Raw genomic sequence first — 19,172 nt, forward strand, 5'->3', positions numbered from 1 at the left:
TAATGAAGCTTTGCAAAAGACTGAATTTTGTTTTGAATATTATATATATATAAAACCTATCACCAAACTTATAATTTTAGTTAATTTCTTTTACCCATCACCACAAATAATCTGTATTTTAATCCTGATTGGTAGTCACAGATGAAACAAGTGTAATAATTTGCAAAAATAAAACAGCCATACTGTACTATTCCCATTCAATCTTTATTCTGAATGGAGTTATTATGGAGGTATGGACAATTACCTTGCATGGTACAACAAATACAAGATTTCAAACTTATCTCACAGCAATAACATAACTTACTCTTAATTTATCTCTTAATTCTCACCTAAAACAAACAAAAAATATTTGGGAGAAACAAAAACTCAATTCCTGCTAAATGCATCACAGGAAAAATAAGTCTGGTCTGTTTTAATATATCTTTAACAAGCACCTTGCATAGTAATTAAAACTATTCTTAGAAACTAGTAATAAACTTTATATTAACAAAGAATAAATTTCAATATCAGATTATGGTGGTGAGCACAAGACTAAGCCTACATCATTAATACTTGGAAAGCTGTGTTGCATGGGGGAAGTGTTCAAAGAAACTGCAGAGCTTTTCACATACTTGGGTTGGTAGAAGTAAACATGAGATCAGTACGTACATACACAGTACAAGCTGAAGGCTGCTTAAAATACTGGAAGTGCACATACTCCGGCCCCCGGTGCAGAACTGGGAAATATCACAAAAGCCAGGGAATTGCTGATTTGCAGAGAACATGCCTACAACAACTACAGTTACCAAGGAAAACAGCACAATGCAAGGGTGGAAGTGAGATGAAACTGGAATGTTATTACATGATCTGGAAAGAGTGAGCTGAAGAATGTGTAGGCCACTTGTCTGAACACAGCCACCTAGAGAGAGCAGCACTAGGCGAAAGAACTGCCAGCAGATTTGCCATGCGCTTCAAGTGCAGAGGAAGCCCAACTGGCCATAACCACCCAGTCAGGCATGGAGTCAGCAGTCTGTATGAACAAAGGTATCACAAACATCTAACAAAGGCAGCCTCCTTCTTCATCTTTTTGTTCTTTAGGTGGTTCTTGAGGTTTCAATGGTACAGCTGAAGGGGATATTAAGGATGTATTCTTAACATTCAAGTCATTATATTCTTATCTTGACCTGTGATTAAAATCTGTAACAAAAGCTTTTGCTGCTATTAGTATTTTAAATATTTTAATAATCATTTGCCATGAATAATTTATTTACAGAACTACTATGCAGAATTTCCATATGTAGCCACAAGTATGTCAAAAATTTAAAAAACACTCCAAACTATTTACAATTTTAAAAGCTGATTAACAATCGTTATGCAAGAAAACTCACATTTCACTGTTGCACTTGGCACATAAATTTGCAGACTGTATATAGGAATGTGCTATACTGTTATTGAGCACATAACAGTTCTCTCTCACACACACATTAATTGCAGAAAAATAAATAAATAAATCAATAATAAAATTGTAAATTTCCATTTATACTTGGTGAGGCTAGGCTACCATTGCCAGAGTAGTTTACAATTTCATCATTACTGTTTTACTGCAGCTGATGTACCAATGCAACAGTTAATAATGGCTGGACTTTTTTTTGTGGAAACATATGGGCTCAATCTGCCAATGTACATATCCATCTCTATGTATATCACCCCAGCCCAATGCAAATTATTACCTGAAATTGTTCTTTTTACAGTAAAATCCCACCACTGTTGAGTCTTATACTCCCCCCCCCCCCACCCACACAGTATCTGATGATTTTAAACCTTGTGGATAAAACTGGTGTATTGAAAAATATTATGCTTTTAAAGTACAGTATTCAATATCACAACATATTTCAGATATATCTGAGTTCTTTAATGAATAGTTGAATGAAAAATTACATGACATTCTATTTGTTCTTAAGTTGAAAAGGCCATTGATGTACACAAGAATGCACATTTCATAGCTTACATAAATTTTGTTGAGAGCAAGGGCTAAGTCAAGATATAAACGCATCTGGATTAACAAGAAAATGGTACATCTCCCTCTAAAACAAAAAGGTCCCATGTTCACTTTGTTGTCCCTCCTCCCCAAATATGAAAAAGTCTATTTATTTGGCTCCCTATATCTTGCTGGTACATGGATGCACTAAGCTTCCATGTTAACAGTCCTGTTGAGAGCAACAAGTTGAGTGAAGACTTACTATTTTGTGAACCTATCATGAGAACCTAATAATGATGAAATTTTATAATGTAAACAACCCCCCCCCTCACAAAAGAGATCAAGCTGATCAGTTTGAACGCTGCATGGGAATATATACCTAACTGGGTATACTTAATGTCTGGGTGTTATGGGGAGAACTGCAAGCTAAAATAAAAGACGTAGCTCCAGATTCTTTGTGTGCACACTGTGAGATAAGCATTATCAATAATTATGTTCTCTCATTTCAATCTTAAAAACTATTTTTCAAGTAAATTCAATCAAAACATGCTAAAAATCCAGACTTTTCAAAGAACCCTATAAAAAATTAAATCAAAACACACAACCGTTTAAAAAAAAAGTATCTGGACACATGTCAATTTTCGTACCAACTTGTGCTACTTATTTCAATAGCATGTTGGTTCCCTTCTAATCAGTGTGACACTCCAATGAATGACAGACATAGCGAGTGTAGTCCTACATTTTTTCTGAAGAACAATAAGCAGTTGAATTAACAATGTGGGATGCACTGAACAGGCCTTCACCCAATGTTCCAGTTTATCCCATAGGTTCAAAGTGGGTCAAAGTTGGAATTGCCAGTCCCACCATAAACTATGGTGGGACTGGCAATTCCAACTTCAAATTCTCAAAAAGCACAGGAAGTACGGCACGAGGTAGCATCTCGTTGAAACAAACAGGAGTCTATACAAACAGTCACATTATGAGAACATTTTTCAATTCAAGGAAGGTCCTGGGGAATGGAGATGTACAAATGTAACTTCAATTCACAAAGGTGGGCAAAGGGTGACAAGAATCATTATAGACCTAATAGATTAACATCTGTTCCTGGGAAAATAATGGAGTCACCAGTTAAAGAAGTAACACAGGACCATCCAACAAGAGTGAAGTTATACTGTAGTCACAGCTGGGATTTGTTAAGGAATGGTTGTCTGACTAATTTGATTGGATACTATGATGCAGTAACAAAGGAATTGGATGCAAAAAATAATTTTAATATCATACTTAGATTTCAGGAAATATTTTGATACTGTTGCACAAAAAAGACTACTGTACAAATTAGAGTGGTGTGGCATTAAGGACGAGCTGCAGTCATGATAACTGCAACTTGCGTTAGGAAGAAGATAGAGTTATCAATGGACACTGGTCGTTGTCTAGTACTGTTTGCAATTCTGCCCAGACACGATAGGAGGGAGTATATGATGAGAGCCTTGTCGATCAATTCGGCCCTGGAAAGATTGTGCAAGGCTCAAGGGGTAGAATTTTTTTCAGCCTGGACTGTACTTGTTAACAGGAGAGATTGCTTCTACAGGGATGGGATACACTTAAATAGAAAGGGTGCAAGAATATTTGCTGATGCTATCGAGGCAGTGTTAGGTGGGTTGGAAAACTGCTAGCTTGTGGGGAGACAAAGACCAATAGATTGACAGTAGCCACTGGCAGAGGTGAAAGAGATTCTTGCACTGCTTCTATTAGAATGAGCAGAAGCCTGAAAAACAAGATGCATGGTATTTCAGAGACTGCTGGGAGCCATTGTGGTACAAGTAAACACATGGGTTGTGTTAGGGTAGCTAAGAATAGAAACAGGTGCAGGTATACTTGTGTGTACACCAATGCTAGGAGTTTAGTAAATAAATTTGATGAATTTGAGGTATTGCTCAAAACATCGAAGGCAGATATTGTTGGGATATCAGAGACGTGGTGTCACACAGATATAAGGAATGCGGAACTGCAATTTGGGGAGTACAACGTCTACAGAAAGGATAGACAGGATAGGAAGGGGGGAGGTGTTATGCTATTAGTTAAGAAACACATAAAAACCAAGGAAGTGAAGCCAGTCGACATCGCTGGACAGTGCAGTGTGGAGTCAGTTTGGTGTGACATAAACATTGGGAGATCAAAATTGAGAGTAGGAGTGTGCTATAGGCCTAATGACTCTGATGAGTATAATAAGGAACTGTACAGGGAAATAGAGTGGGCCAGTAAATCAGAGTGTCTTATAATGGGAGATTTTAATTTCCCAGATATTGACTGGAATTTGGGGGCTGGATACTCACACACTAGCAGGGCTTTTGTGGATTTATTGGATGATTGTTTTCTACATCAGCATGTTCGGGAGGCAACTAGAGGGAGTAATACTCTTGATTTGATTATCAGCAGTGATTCTTCATGCATTAAGAATCTGCAGATAAATGAACCACTAGGTGGCAGTGATCACAGTGTGCTGAAGTGGGATTTACTCAAAGAGGTAACTACCATTAGGGGTAAAGGGAAGGGTTATTGCTTCCGTAAAGGCGACTACGATGGACTGAGACAGCATTTAAATTCTATACAGTGGGACCAACTGATGATGTTACCAACAGCAAATTCAAAATGGGAAGCATTCAAAGAACTTATCTTGGAAGCTACTAGGCTTTACATACCAACTAAGAAATATTGTTCAAGGTTTAGGCCAAAATGGATGTCAGATGAACTAATGAGGCATATGGCAGAGAAGAAAAATGCATGGGATACTTACAAATTAACACATGACACAGAAGCCTATTATGATAGATACAAGTTGATATGCAACCAAGTTACAAAGGAGGTTAGGCAGGCGAAGGCAGATTACGAGAAATCCTTGGCAAGGGATGCAAAGAAAAACAGCAAAGAGTTCTTTACTTATGTAAACTCTAGAAGGAAAGGGATGAATCAGATTGGTCCACTTGATATTGATGGGTCAAGTGTTGATGATCCTGCTCAGGTGGCTAACAAACTAAATGAATATATTGCATCGACATTCACACATGAGGAGTTATTCAGCGAGGGGAATGCCAGAGGTGTATTCAACTCTAGCAGTAAGTTACAGAATCTTGAAATAACTGGGAGTAAAGTGGAGGAGAAACTGTTGAAGATAAACACAAGAAAGGCACCCGGGGTGGATGGGATCTATCCAGTTATATTAAAGGAGGCAGCAAAGGAAGTAAGCAAACCCTTAGCCATAATTATGAGAGCTTCCTTGGACTCAGGGGAGGTACCCATAGACTGGAAATGTGCAAATGTGACCCCAATTCACAAAGGAGGATCAAAGGCTGACACAAGTAATTATAGACCTGTGAGCTTAACTTCTGTTCCAGGAAAATTAATGGAGGCACTGGTTAAAGACGCACTGCAGGATCATTTAGACAAGACTTCAGTTATAGCTCAGACACAGCATGGTTTTGTTAAGGGGAAGTCTTGCCTGACCAACTTGATTGGATACTATGATGCAGTCACAAAAGAACTGGATGCAGGGAATAACTTTGATATTATATACTTGGATCTTAGAAAGGCTTTTGATACTGTTGCACATGGAAGACTGCTACACAAATTGGAGCAGTGTGACATTGGAGGCAAATTGCTGCTATGGATAAAGGGGTGGTTGAGGGGGAGAAGACAGAGAGTGGTAATCAATGGACACTGCTCATCGTGGACTGATGTTATTAGTGGAGTCCCTCAGAGCTCAGTGTTGGGTCCATTATTGTTTTCTGTATTTATAAATGATATTGATGATGGTATATCGGGATTAATGTCCAAGTTTGCAGACGATACAAAGGTTGGCAGGGTTGTCAAGGACACTACTGACACTATGCTGCTGCAACAGGATCTGGAAAGGTTGAGCAGATGGGCTGAGAGGTGGCAAATGAAGTTTAACATTGACAAATGTAAAGTACTACACATGGGAAACAGCAACCCCAGAGCAACATATCAACTCTGTGGTACTACACTGACAGTGGTAGAGAATGAAAGGGACTTGGGGGTGGTTGTGCAGGCAGATATGAAGTTCTCTGAGCAGTGCAGACGGGCTGCAAGAGTAGCTCATGGAGTATTGTCAATGATATACAGGAATTTTTCCAGCAGGGATAAGGAGGTGATTATTCCATTGTATAAGGCGATGGTCAGGCCACACCTAGAGTACTGTATACAGGTCTGGAGGCCTCATTTCAAGAAGGATGTAGAGCTGCTGGAACGAGTACAGAGAAGGGCAACAAGATTAGTGAATGGAACAAAGGGGTGCTCTTACGAAGAAAGGCTTAAGTTTTGCAAATTACAGTGTCTGGAGACTAGGCACCAGCGAGGTGATCTGATAGAGGTGTATAAAGCCTTGAATGGTTTAAGCATGCTCAATGCTGATGGGATTCTTCCTCCAGCTCAGAATAATCACCTGAGAGGGCATAAATTCAAATTGAGGAAAGACAGATGTAGGATAGACGTGCGGAAATTTGTCTTTAGCCAGCGGGTGGTTGGTTGGTGGAACAGACTTCCATCCCTTGTGGTGGAGGTTGATAGCCTAAATAAGTTTAAGGCTCAGCTGGACAGGTATTTTGAACGAACAGAGGGGTGAAGTGGAAGTGGTTTTTTTTTTTTTTTTTTTTTGGCTGATGCTGCATAAGCTTGCTTTCTTGCATCAAATGTCTCTACTAATGCTAATGCTAATGCTAATGCTGTTATTAGTGGAGTCTCTCAGGGTCTAGTGCAGGGCTCATTGTTTTTTTTCTATATTTATTGATATTTATGAAGGTATATCAGACTTAATGAGAATGAATATAAAACACCATTATGCCTCGCATTTGTGGAATATGAAAAGGCATTTGACTCCATAGAGCATAAGGCACTGTTTCGGGCACTGGAAAGACAAGGAACAGATAGCCCATATATTATGATTTTGAGGAAAATATATGAGAACACTACCTCCTTTATTAGACTAGACAAAGACAGTAGCAAATTTAAAATTGAAAAAGCAGTTCGACAAGGAGACAATATCTCCAAAGTTGTTTACTGCTGCCCTTGAGGAAGCTTTCAGAAGATTCGATTGATCACAGAAAGGAGTCAGTATGAATTTAGAGTATCTAAACCATTTACGATTTGCAGATGACATTGTGGTCATAAGCCACAATCCCAAAGAATTAGAGGAAAATCTTAATCGGTTATGCAGAGTTAGTAAGGATTTTGGACTAAAGGTGAATATGGCTAAAACAAAAGTAATGATGAACAAGTATGCCACAGAAAAGGGATAGGGAACGAATTATATTGGGAATCAGACCGTTAGATAAGAAGAGAAACACATGGATTAGGCAGAAACTCAAGTAAAGGACATTCTTATCAAAACTAAAGAACTAAAATGGTCTTGGGCAGGACACATAGATCGAAGACATGATGACAGATGGACTAAGAAAATAACAGAATGGTATCCAAGAGAAGCTAGAAGAAAACCTTGAAGACAACGACGGAGATGGACAGATGAAATTTATGAGTTTGTGGGTAGTAAATGGATGGCCATTGCACAAAACAGAAGGAACTGGAAAGTTGCTGGAGAGGTCTTCATCCTGCAGTGAATTGAAAATGGCTGATGATGATGATCAATTTAATGTCTAAATTTGCAAATAATACAAAGGTTGGTAAGATGGTTAATGACAGTAATCAAGGCATTCTACTAAAAAATTAGACAGTAGAATGCATTAGATCTAGAAAAATTAGGCAGATGGACTGGAAAGAGGCAATTAAAGCTTAACATTGACAAATCAAAGGTACTGCATATGAGGAGCAGTAGGCCCAGATTGATATACCATATCGTACTATTCAGAATAGTGAAAAACAGTACAGGCAACCCCCGTATAACACTGTTTCACTCTAACATGATTGATAAATTGTGGCAATCCTTGCACAACATGATACTTCTACGACAAGGTTTCACTCTAACATGGTTTGAGAATTGCGGGAAATCTCGCATAACATGGTATTTTTGAGCTTTTGTGTGGGGAAACCCTGCTGTTAGGTTAGATGTAATTTTCAAAGTTTCCATTCCTTTTTGTGAATCTCTGCAAATTCTAAAGCACATTTCTGGAGGAGGTCACTACCATAAAACAATAAAAGTTACCATTATATTGGGCTTTTCTGTAATCAATTATAAACGGGTAGTAAACTCAATCTTATTGCATTTGCAGTAGTACCGATAGCTAGAATTCTGTGGGTTTTCACGTTGTTATGATGAAATGTGTTTCCCCTTCCATGAAATATTCAATCATATAAAAAACAAATTTTCAGAAACTCATTACTCCATATCTCACTTGCACGTATCGTGTTCTTTGTTATTAATTGCTTATTATTTTTACTGGTCAAGACAGCAAAAGCAGATATTGCTGGGATATCAGACATGGTGTTACACAGATATAAGGACATTGACATTACATAAAAAACATTAAGGGAATCCTGTTGTCTCGAAAATTTACTAGACATGTTGGACAGACAACTTGTCTGGCCGAGACCTGCTAATATTCATAAAATCTGACAAATGCTAACTTATATTGTAGTTTTGAATGTTTTTCACCAACCTTATGTAGAAATAAAACAACGAAAACGAAAACTGGAATCTTGATAACTATGTATTTATAATAAATTATATTTGCCTGTATTTACAATAAATTATATTTAACTTTACAACTAAAATATATGAAATATACATATAAAATATACATTAAAATATACTGGATTAAGAACAATAAAACACATTAAAATATACTAAATTAAAAGCGATAAAACCATAGCTTTCGAAGGCTCCTGCCTTCTTCTTCAGCGGTATTTTCTTTGTTCTGCGGTGCGTCTTTAAATACCAGCAGGTTCACAGTACTCATCACGTGTTCCGTTCTCTTGTGGTATGGAACCGGAAGTGGCTCAGGAGTGGGTCATATGGAACCATTAATCCCTTCTGAGGGTAGTAGCCTCAAAGAGGGGATGAATCCGCATTCCTCTATCTCTATTAATGTTCACTGTGGAACAGATCTGCAAACTCTCGAGCCACTTGTGGTCCCAGAACTTATGCGCCCGATCAGTGATGATAGCATTGTTAGGGGAGATCTGGTGCTGCTTCTCCCAAAAATGCTCGGCCATGGTGGACTTACCATACTCCGCATTTCTTATTGCCTTAGTGTGCTAAGGCAATAAGAAATGCGGTTTCTACATAAGGTTGGTGAAAAACATTTAAAACTACAATATGAATATACCCAACCTCAGAGGCCTGTTTGAAGAAATGCTAACTTATTGTGATTTTCTCTTGTAGAGAATCTGTGTCTTCATTTTGAACTTAAATCAATGTTTTGAATTTATACCAAATAAAAATAAGATAATAAATATAATGTACAGGATATTTAAGAAATATTAAAATTTTGAAATACTATATTTTAAGTCAGGAAATCTTGGAATTCCTGAAAAAAATCTCAGGTAGGAGATTTCCCGACTTAAAACATAATATTTCAAAATTTTAATATTTCTTAAATATCCTATACATTATATTTATTATCTTATTTTTACTTGGTATAAATTCAAAACATTGATTTAAATTCAAAATGAAGACACAGATTCTCTACAATAGAAAATCACAATATTGTTGTGATTCACAATAATGTTGTCTGATCAACAGATATAAGGAATGCAGAATTGGAATTTGGGGCGTACAGTGTGTACAGAAAGGATAGACGTTTTACATTAGTTAAGAAATGTAAATCTAAGGCAGTGCATTCAATTGACATGGGTGGAGAGTGCAATGTTAAGTCAGGCTGGTGTGATATAAGCACTGGGAAAGAAAAAATGAGAGTAGGATTGTGTTATCTGTCCAATGACGCTGATGAGTACAACAAACAACTGTACCAAGAAACAGAGTGGGCCAGTAAATCAGAATGTCTTATAATGGGGGATTTTAATTTCCCAGATATTGACTGGAACTTGTGGATTGCTCACTCACACACTAGCAAGGATTTTGTGGATTTATTGGATGATTGTTTTCTACAGCAGCATGTTTGAGGGGCAACCGGACTGAGTAATACTTTGGACCTGATTATCAGCAGTGATTATTCATGCATTAAGAATCTGCAGATAAAAGAACCACAAGGTGGCAGTGATCACAGTGTACTGATGTAAGATTTACTTAAAGATGTAACTACCATAAAGGGTAAAGGAAAGGGTTTTTGCTTTCGTAAAGGTGACCACAGCGGTCTCAGACAGTTTAGCATTAGTAGAGGCATCTGATGCAAGAAAGCAAGCTTATGCAGCATCAGCCAAAAAAAAAAAAAAAACCCACTTCCACTTCACCCCTCTGTTCGTTCAAAATACCTGTCCAGCTGAGCCTTAAACTTATTTAGGCTATCAACTTCCACGACAAGGGATGGAAGTCTCTTCCACCAACCAACCAACTGCTGGCTAAAGGCAAATTTCCGCACGTCTATACTACATCTGTCTTTCCTCAATTTGAATTTATGCCCTCTCAGGTGATTATTCTGAGCAAGAGGAAGAATCCCATCAGCATTGAGCATGCTCAAACCATTCAAGGCTTTATACACCACTATCAGATCACCTCGCTAGTGCCTAGTCTCCAGACACTGTAATTTGCAAAACTTAAGCCTTTCTTCGTAAGAGCACCCCTTTGTTCCATTCACTAATCGTGTTGCCCTTCTCTGTACTTGTTCCAGCAGCTCTACATCCTTCTTGAAATGAGGTCTCCAGACCTGTATACAGTACTGTAGCCTGACCATTGCCTTATATAAGGGAATAATTACTTCCTTATCCCTGCTAGAAAATTTCCTATATATCATTGACAATACACCATGAGCTACTCTTGCAGCCTGTCTGCACTGCTCAGAGAACTTCATATCTGCCTGCACAATTACCCCCAGGTCCTTTTCATTCTCTACCACTATCAGTGTGGTACCACAGAGTTCATATGTTACTCTGGGATTACTGCTTCCCATATGTAGTACTTCACATTTGTCAATGTTAAACTTTATTTGCCACCTCTCAGTCCATTTTGCTCAACTTTTCTAAATCCTGTTGCAGCAGTGTACTGTCATTAGTGTCATTAATAACCCTGCCAACTTGGACATTAAGCTTGATATACCATCATCAATATCATTTATAAATACAGAAAACAACAATGGACCCAACACTGAATCCTGAGGGACTCCGCTAATAACATTAGTCCACGAAAAGCAGTGTCCATTGATTACCACTCTCTGTCTTCTCCCACTCGACCATCCCTTTATCCATAGCAGCAATTTTCCTCCAATGCCACACTGTTCCAATTTGTGCAGCAGTCTTCCATGTGCAACAGTATCGAAGGCCTTTCTAAGATCCAAATATATGCCCTTAAAAGATGATATCTGCTCTACAGCATTAGTAGAGGCGTATGATGCAAGAAAGCATGCTTATACAGCATCAGCAAAAAAAAAAAAAAAAAAAAAAAATTTTTCACCAACCCATTCGCGTTCCCAAAAAAAAAAAAAAAAATTTTCGCCCATCCATTTTGCTCCAAAAGTTTATCTAATTCTTCCTTGAATTTAATTAAGCTATCAACTTCCACAATGACACATGGAAGTTTATTCCAACAATCAACCACCCGCTGGCTAAAGGCTAATTTCCGCACATCTATTCTGCAACTGTCTTTCCTTAATTTGAATTTATGACCCCTCAGATGTGTAATCTGAGCCAACAGCAAATTCTAAATAGGAAGCATTCAGGGAAGTAATCAAAGAAGCTACTAGGCTTTTCATACCAATGAAGAAATACTCTTCAAAGCTTAGATCTAAATGGATGTCAGATGAGCTATTGAGACACCTGGCTGAAAGAAAAAGTGTATGGGATGTATATAAATTATCAGGTGATACAGAAGCTTATGTTAGATACAAATTAGTCTGCAATCAAGTCACAAAGGAGGTTAGGCAAGCAAAGACTTCTATGCTCATTAACAGTAGAAGAAAGGAGTTGAATCACACTGGGCCACTTAATGTCTTTACTGTTGATGTCCCTGCTGAGGTTCATGACGAATTAAATAGATATTTTGCATCTACATCTACATGACGAATTCTTTATGAGGTGGGATGTCAGAAGTTTATCAAACTCCAACTAAAAGACTACTCCATAAATTGGAGCAATGTGGCATTAAGGTAAGTTACTGCTATGGATAAGTGGAAGACTGAGTGATTATCAATGGGCACTGCTCTTCACCGACTAATGTTATTGGTAGAGTTCCCCACGGTTCGGTGCTGGGCCTATTGTTGTTTTCAATATTTATTAATGATATTGATGAAGGTATATCAGGCTTAATATCAAAGTTTGTAGTGATACACAGGTTGGCAGGGTGGTTAACAACATTAATTTTAAAAAATTACAATTACAATGGGATGAGAATTCGCAGTTGAAATTTAACATTGACAAATGCAAAGTACGCAGCATTTGTCAATGTTACTGAGATTACTGCAGAGTACACAGTAATCTCAGAGTAATTCATCAACTGTGTGGAACTACACTCAGGTTTGGTTAGTAGAAAATGAAAAAGACCTGGGGGTAACTATGTAGTCAGATATGAAATTCTTTGAGCAGTGCAGATGAACTGCCAGAACAGCTCAAGGGCTTTTGTCAAATCATATACAGAAACTTTGTTACTTTGAAACTCTGTTACCTCTTTGTACAAAGCCATGATTAGGCTGCATCTAAAGTACTGTATACAGGTCTGGACTGGAGTGTAGCTATGGTATGTGACACCCTGGTGCCAATTGAAATTTGGCACCACCTTTAAAATTTTCTTCACATGTGTATGCAAGTTTCAGGTGCCCCTTGAACATTGCTGCCCGGGTGCAGCACACCCTTTGCAAACTCGGGATGGCCCGCCCTTGGGTCTGAAGGCCTGTTTAGAAAGGACATAGATCTGCTGGAATGGGTGCAAAAAAGGGCAACTACATTGATGAAGGGAACAAAAGGATGCTCTTACCTAGAAAGGCTTCAGTTCTGCAAATTACAGCATCTGGAGACTGTGCACCTGTGAGGTGAGCTGATTGAGGGGTTTAAGTCCTTGAACGGATTGAGTGGGCTTTCTTCCTCTTGCTGAGACACACACGAGGGGACATAAATTTAATGAGGAAGGATAGTTACAAGATAAACGTGTGGAAGTTTGCCTTCAGCCAGTGAGTGGTTGATTGTTGGAATAGACTTCCAACAAGTTGTTGTGGAAGTCGATGGCTTGAATAAATTTAAAGAAGAAGAACTGAACAAATTCTTGGAGGGTAAGGATGGTGAAGTGTGTGATGCTAGATAAGCTTGCTTTCTTGCATTATTTGCCACTGCTGCTAATACTACTACTATAGTTGCTTTATACAGTGGGATTATGAATTTCTATCTTTACAGGATAATGCTCGATAAATCAACAGGACACCAGGGAGTTTCCTAGCTGCCTGTTTACACTCTTCAGAAAACTTCATATCTGCCCATTAAAGATTATTAATGAGTCTACTAATTTTTTTGTCTGCTTCAAATTTGACATTATGCCTTCTGTCCCTCGTCAATGTTGTTTATGAAAATCAGAAACAATAGTGGTCCAAAAACCACTCCTTGGGATACCCCACCCTCATGCCATGAGTCAAATGCTTTGCTAAAATTAAAACAAACTAGTCTGAGAAACTTTTAATTACTTAAATGCTGATCTCCAGGTAATTCTCCAATGGGGCAAAGGTAACTTAGTTGATGTCAATCCTTCTAAAACTCAGTTCTGTTTTATATCTAGCAAAAAGGATTCTTCTGCTCCTATGCTTATCTTGCTTATACATGACCAAAGGTCATGTACCTCTATTGGGGATTACCCTGACTTCTAATCTCTCTTGGCATAAGCACATTACAAATATTGCTTCCTTCAGATTTAAAAAAACTGGCTTTTCTCTTTTGCTCTCAGCATTACTTTTCTTCCAAACAGCTGTCACTCTTTACAAATAGCAATTCGGCCCAACCATGGAATATTGTTCCCACATCTAGGGCGGTGCCGCTAAAACCTCTCTCAGGCTTCTAGACTCCATTCAAAAGAGAACAGTTAGGCTAATTAATTAATGACTCATCTCTAACAAAGTTGCTCCACTGTCTCATGGACATTCTGTTCTGTTTCTGCTGCATTCCATTTCTATAGACACTTCCATGGGCACTGTTCTTCTGAATTGGCTTCTATAATTTCAGATTTCTCTTTCAAAGCAGATTGCACACAAGCTGCAACCAGTCAACATCCTTTTACTGTCCAACTTCTAACTCACAGAACCAACTTTTCTTCCTCCTCATTTATTCATTCAACTTCCATTTTCTTCAACAACCTTCCTTCATAAATATTTCCTGAAAATTACAATCTACAGAAGTTCAATGTCAACAAATATCTGCTTTCACCCTCTCAAACCTCAAAACCCATGCAAGGTACTAAGTACTATAGGATCTAATACCTCTCACGTTTGGAACTTTCATAATAATAATAATAAAAAAAAAAAAAAAAAAAAAGTTGAAATTGTTCCTAGATTCAGTTCGTGAACAAGTGTGTCAAAATAGCTCACTAAGTTAGTAAAACATGATTTTCTCTTAAAAAAATCATCTTGTGTGTGTCCTTCAGAAAGCTATATCTATTTAAATGTCTCTGGATCATTGCACTCTCAATCATTGCCTCTAAGATTTTCCCTACAACTGAAATCAACTAGCCTGTAGTTACTGACTTCACTCTCAGAACTGCCTTTATTAACTTAACTGGGCGATACATTGGAACTTCTCCAATCCAAAAGAATCTCTCCCAAGTCCAAAGATGCCCCTCATGATTAACCTTAATGGTTCAATACCATTAGTCTGTAATAAAGTCATCATGTCACAAAGGAGGTTAGGCAAGAAAAGACATTACTAGAAATCTTTGGCAAAGGATGCAAAAAAAAAACAACACAGACTTATTTATTTATGTAAACACTAGAAGGAAGGGGATAAATCAAATTAGTTCACTTGATATCAGTGGTTTGACCATCAATGAACCCACTTAGGTTGCTGATAAAAAATGAATGAGTATTTTGCATCTGCATTCACACATGAGAAATTCATTAGAAAAGGAAATGCCAGAAGTTTATCAAAATCTACCAAAGAGCTAAATAATTTTATAATAACTGAGAGGAAAGTGGAAAGAAATTTTTGAAAGTGGCATAAGAAAGCCACATGGATTTGTATGGGATCTTAAGTTATATTAAGAGAGGCAAGAGCTGGACCCATTTGCGGTGCCCTGTTCAAGAATTACTTTTCTGGCCCTAGGGTCCTGTGTAAAACTTATGAGGGGTGTTTTTGTAATAGTGATTTTTTTAATTTTTAAAATTTTACAGTAACTAAGACATAATAAAATAATATTTTACTGTAATCATTTTGCATTAATCATTTATTCATTTTAATTTCTGGAGAGTATCATACGGAAGTGTTCTACGCATCACATTGAGGTAAATTTATCTTATTCTTCTGCAGTTATTTCAAGCGGATGGGAGGGTGCATATCTGGTGGGAACCAGTCATGGTTGGTAATGGTCTTGGGTGTGTTCAACTGGAACACGTTGGGACCCCTGGTACATCTAGATGCATCTCTGAATGGTCCAGTTTACGTGTCCATCCTTGCAGACCTTCTGCATCCCTTCATGGTCATTGTGCACCCACAGGGCAATGGGCTATTCCAGCAGGATAATGCACCTCCCCACAGAGTGACGACTAGAACGTGGTCTGAAGAGCATTCTGCAGATCTTACTACCATGGAATGGCCTCCCCATTCACTGAACATGAACCCTGTGGAGCATCTTTGGGATGCTGTGGAAAGGACCATTCGAGCTTTGGATCTTCCACACAGGAATGTGACGGAATTATGGACAGCAGTGCAGCAAGCATGGATGGAAATACCTGCGGAATGCTTTCTTAAAGTAGTAGACTCAATGCCACGCCATGTGACTGCCCTTATCCAGGCAAAAAGTGGGCCTACCCATTACTAGGTAGATATCCCATGATTTCTGTCACACTCAGTGTATGGTATTAAGGGTAAGTTGCTACAATGGATAAGAGTGGTTGATTGGCAGAAGACAGTGAGTGGTAATCAATGGATGCTGATCTTCACGAACTAATATTATTAGTAGAGTCCCACAGGGTTCGGTGTTGGGCCTACAGTTATTTTGTATATTTATCAATGATATTGATGAAGGTATATCAGGCTTAGTGTCGAAGTTTACAGATGATACAAAGGTTGGTATAGAGGACAAAGGGTTAAAGCAAGAAGACAGGTTTCAGTTCTGCAAATTGCTGCATCTGGAAACTAGGGGCATGCGAGGTGATCTGATTGAGGTGTTTAAGGCTTTAAATGGGAGCAAGCCCAATGCTGATGCAATTCTTACTCTTGTTCAGACTATGCACAAGGAGGCACAACTGAGGAAGGACGGTTACAAAAATAGATGTGCAAAAGTTTGCCTTATCCACCATGGTTGAATGCTGGGACAACTTCCATCTATTGTTGCAGAAGTTGAAAGCTTAAATAAATTCATGAAAAAAAAACTAGGAAAAACTATTGGAGGGAAGGAATGGATAGGTGAAATGGGGAGATTTTTTTTTCTGATGCTGTAAAGCTTGCTTTCTTGCATTATTTGCCATTACTTATGCTAAAACTTGTACTTATAGGCTTTAGTACTATTTGTCAATCTAACCATCCCATGCTATCTTTTCTGGTCTATTTGACCTGCCAGATCTGCAATTGATCCATTTTGGCATTCTCCTCCTCCTGCAGTATTTTCTTAATGGTAAATATGCATTCATGGCATCTGTGATTTTTGCTTTAAAGGTATTCCGTAATTCAAATGTATTTGCTCTCACTCTGCAATCCACTGAATTAATAGATATCGTATATCACCTTAAACCAGTGGTTTTCAACCTTTTTTTTTAATAACGGCACCCCTAAGTCATTTATTTTGCGGCACCCCTACTCAATTTTCTGCCTGTTAGATTCAATTCCTCTATATATGTTATATGATGATTATTACAATAATATAATTATAAAAATTACATTTCATAATACAAATTATATATACAGTATATAATAATTTTATTCTTTATATAGAGGTATTAAGTAAACATCACTAATAGATTACCACAAAATTAAAAAGATACTGTACACCTTTTTATAATGAAATAAACTTTTTTTTTTTGGTAGTTGTTGGCCCATCAGCTTCTGTGGCCATAATGCACCTCCCAAGGTTTTTGTAGTACTTTCATCCAAGCCTGAGGCGGGATTCGAAACCGCAACCTTTGGGTTGCCAGACAGGCACCTTACCCACCCGGCTTGCCCGGTCGGCGAAATAAACATATAAATTTAAAAAATAATAAGTTTAAGTAACTTAAACCCAAATTACATGGCACCCCTGGAATGTTGTTGCGAAGTTTCCTCCTATGAAATTAAATAACCTTTAATTACTGCAACATCTTTCTTCATCTTCCAAATGATGACTGCATGATCGCCACCTGCCAATGGTTCCTATACTTTAGACCCTGTGCTGTCATCTGATTCGTGAGTAATGATCAGGTCATGAATATTCTCACCCTTAGTATTTTCTCTAATATTCTGGAACAAATAATAATCATCTAGTTTATTTTAAAAAAGATTTTTCCATAGTGAATTTTCTTTCCACTTATTCCAATCAATCTGGAGCAGATTGAAGTTACCCATAATAAGACATTTGTGGTTGCTTGCCCATTCCATCTGCATGTACAGACTCATCACACTCTTTACATTTTCTGGTCTGTAGATAACTCCCACTGTCATTATACCTTTGCTTGCAACTAAATCACATCATACATATTCTTTGCTGGCAGAAATAACTTCAGACTCAGCAAAAGCTCTTTTAGTACTCATAGTGCTATTGATAAAAAGCTTATGACCTCATCACTCTGTCTTTCCTAAACACATTATACATATCATAGTAGAACTTGTCATCCCCAATTTTCAGGTGGCATCACATTTCTGTTAGTCCTATTATTCACCATTAGTTGTCCACAAGGAGTTTAAATTGACCCATTTCATTGACAATACTCCTGATATTACCATAAATACAGTTAAGATTAAATATTCTTCTACAGTTTACTACCCTGGCACACCCTTTAAAGATTCCCTCAAGTCTTGTGGGAATCTTTAAGATAGGCAGGTAATGTGGCTTTTTTTTTTTTTTTTTACGTTTACTTGATTTCTTGCATCATTTGCCACTATTAAGGCTAATTTCCTCATATGGACTAATCGAGCAATAATCAATGTTATTATATTAATTCTATCTCAATCAAATTCACTAATCGAGCAATAATCAATGTTATTATATTAATTCTATCTCAATAAAATTCTCTGTCATTAAACAGGAGCGACTCTTTATAGGTTAAATAGAAGTAGTGCAAGAATGCTGATGCTATCAAGCCAGTTTGATAGCTTGACAGTGGTTCAGAGTTTAGCAGCCGGCATAGGCATCAATGTTATTATATTAATTCTATCTCAATCAAATTCTCTGTCATTAAACAGGAGCGACTCTTTATAGGTTAAATAGAAGTAGTGCAAGAATGCTGATGCTATCAAGCCAGTTTGATAGCTTGACAGTGGTTCAGAGTTTAGCAGCCGGCATAAGCAAAAAAAATGAAATTGTTTCTTGTGCTGCATCTATCAAAGGACAGTGAGGCAACCAAAGTTTTGGGGAATTGCAAGGAATTCCAATGACCCTCATTTGAGAAGCAATAGCACAGGATGTGTTACAGTTAATAAGAGCAAAAATAGGTTCACATATACTTGCTTATACACAAATACTGGGTATAGCAACAAATCTGGTGAATTTGAAGTACTAGTTAGCCATCAGATGCAAACACTGTAGGGATATCAGACATGTGAAGACACTCAGACATAAGGGATGCAGAATTTGAATATGGCAAGTAAGACGTGTACAGAAAAGATGGAGAAGGGGAAGAGTTACATTCTTGTTTAAGAATGTATATGGAATGTAAGGCAGTGCACTGGGTTGATGTGTGAGGCCAGTGCAATGCTCAGTCAGTTTGGTGTGGCAAACATTGAAAACAAAAATGAGAATAGGATAGGTAAAATAAGT

General features: G+C 37.8%; 1 protein-coding gene across 1 annotated transcript in view; it reads right to left on the reverse strand.

The window, feature by feature from the left end:
• Positions 1–410: 410 nt before the first annotated feature.
• The window catches only part of LOC150091993 (ras-related protein Rab-6A), a 240,322-nt gene continuing 221,560 nt past the window's right edge, over positions 411–19,172 (reverse strand). Inside the window, exon 8 of the mRNA XM_090386428.1 lies at positions 411–1,104. Coding sequence (XP_090242554.1) covers positions 1,037–1,104 — 68 coding nt within the window. The 3' untranslated portion in view covers positions 411–1,036. The remainder of the gene's footprint in view (positions 1,105–19,172) is intronic.

This window comes from Mastigoproctus giganteus, chromosome 1 (assembly GCF_048544385.1).
Source record: "Mastigoproctus giganteus isolate SK-2022 chromosome 1, ASM4854438v1, whole genome shotgun sequence".
Taxonomy (NCBI): Eukaryota; Metazoa; Arthropoda; class Arachnida; order Uropygi; family Thelyphonidae; genus Mastigoproctus; species Mastigoproctus giganteus.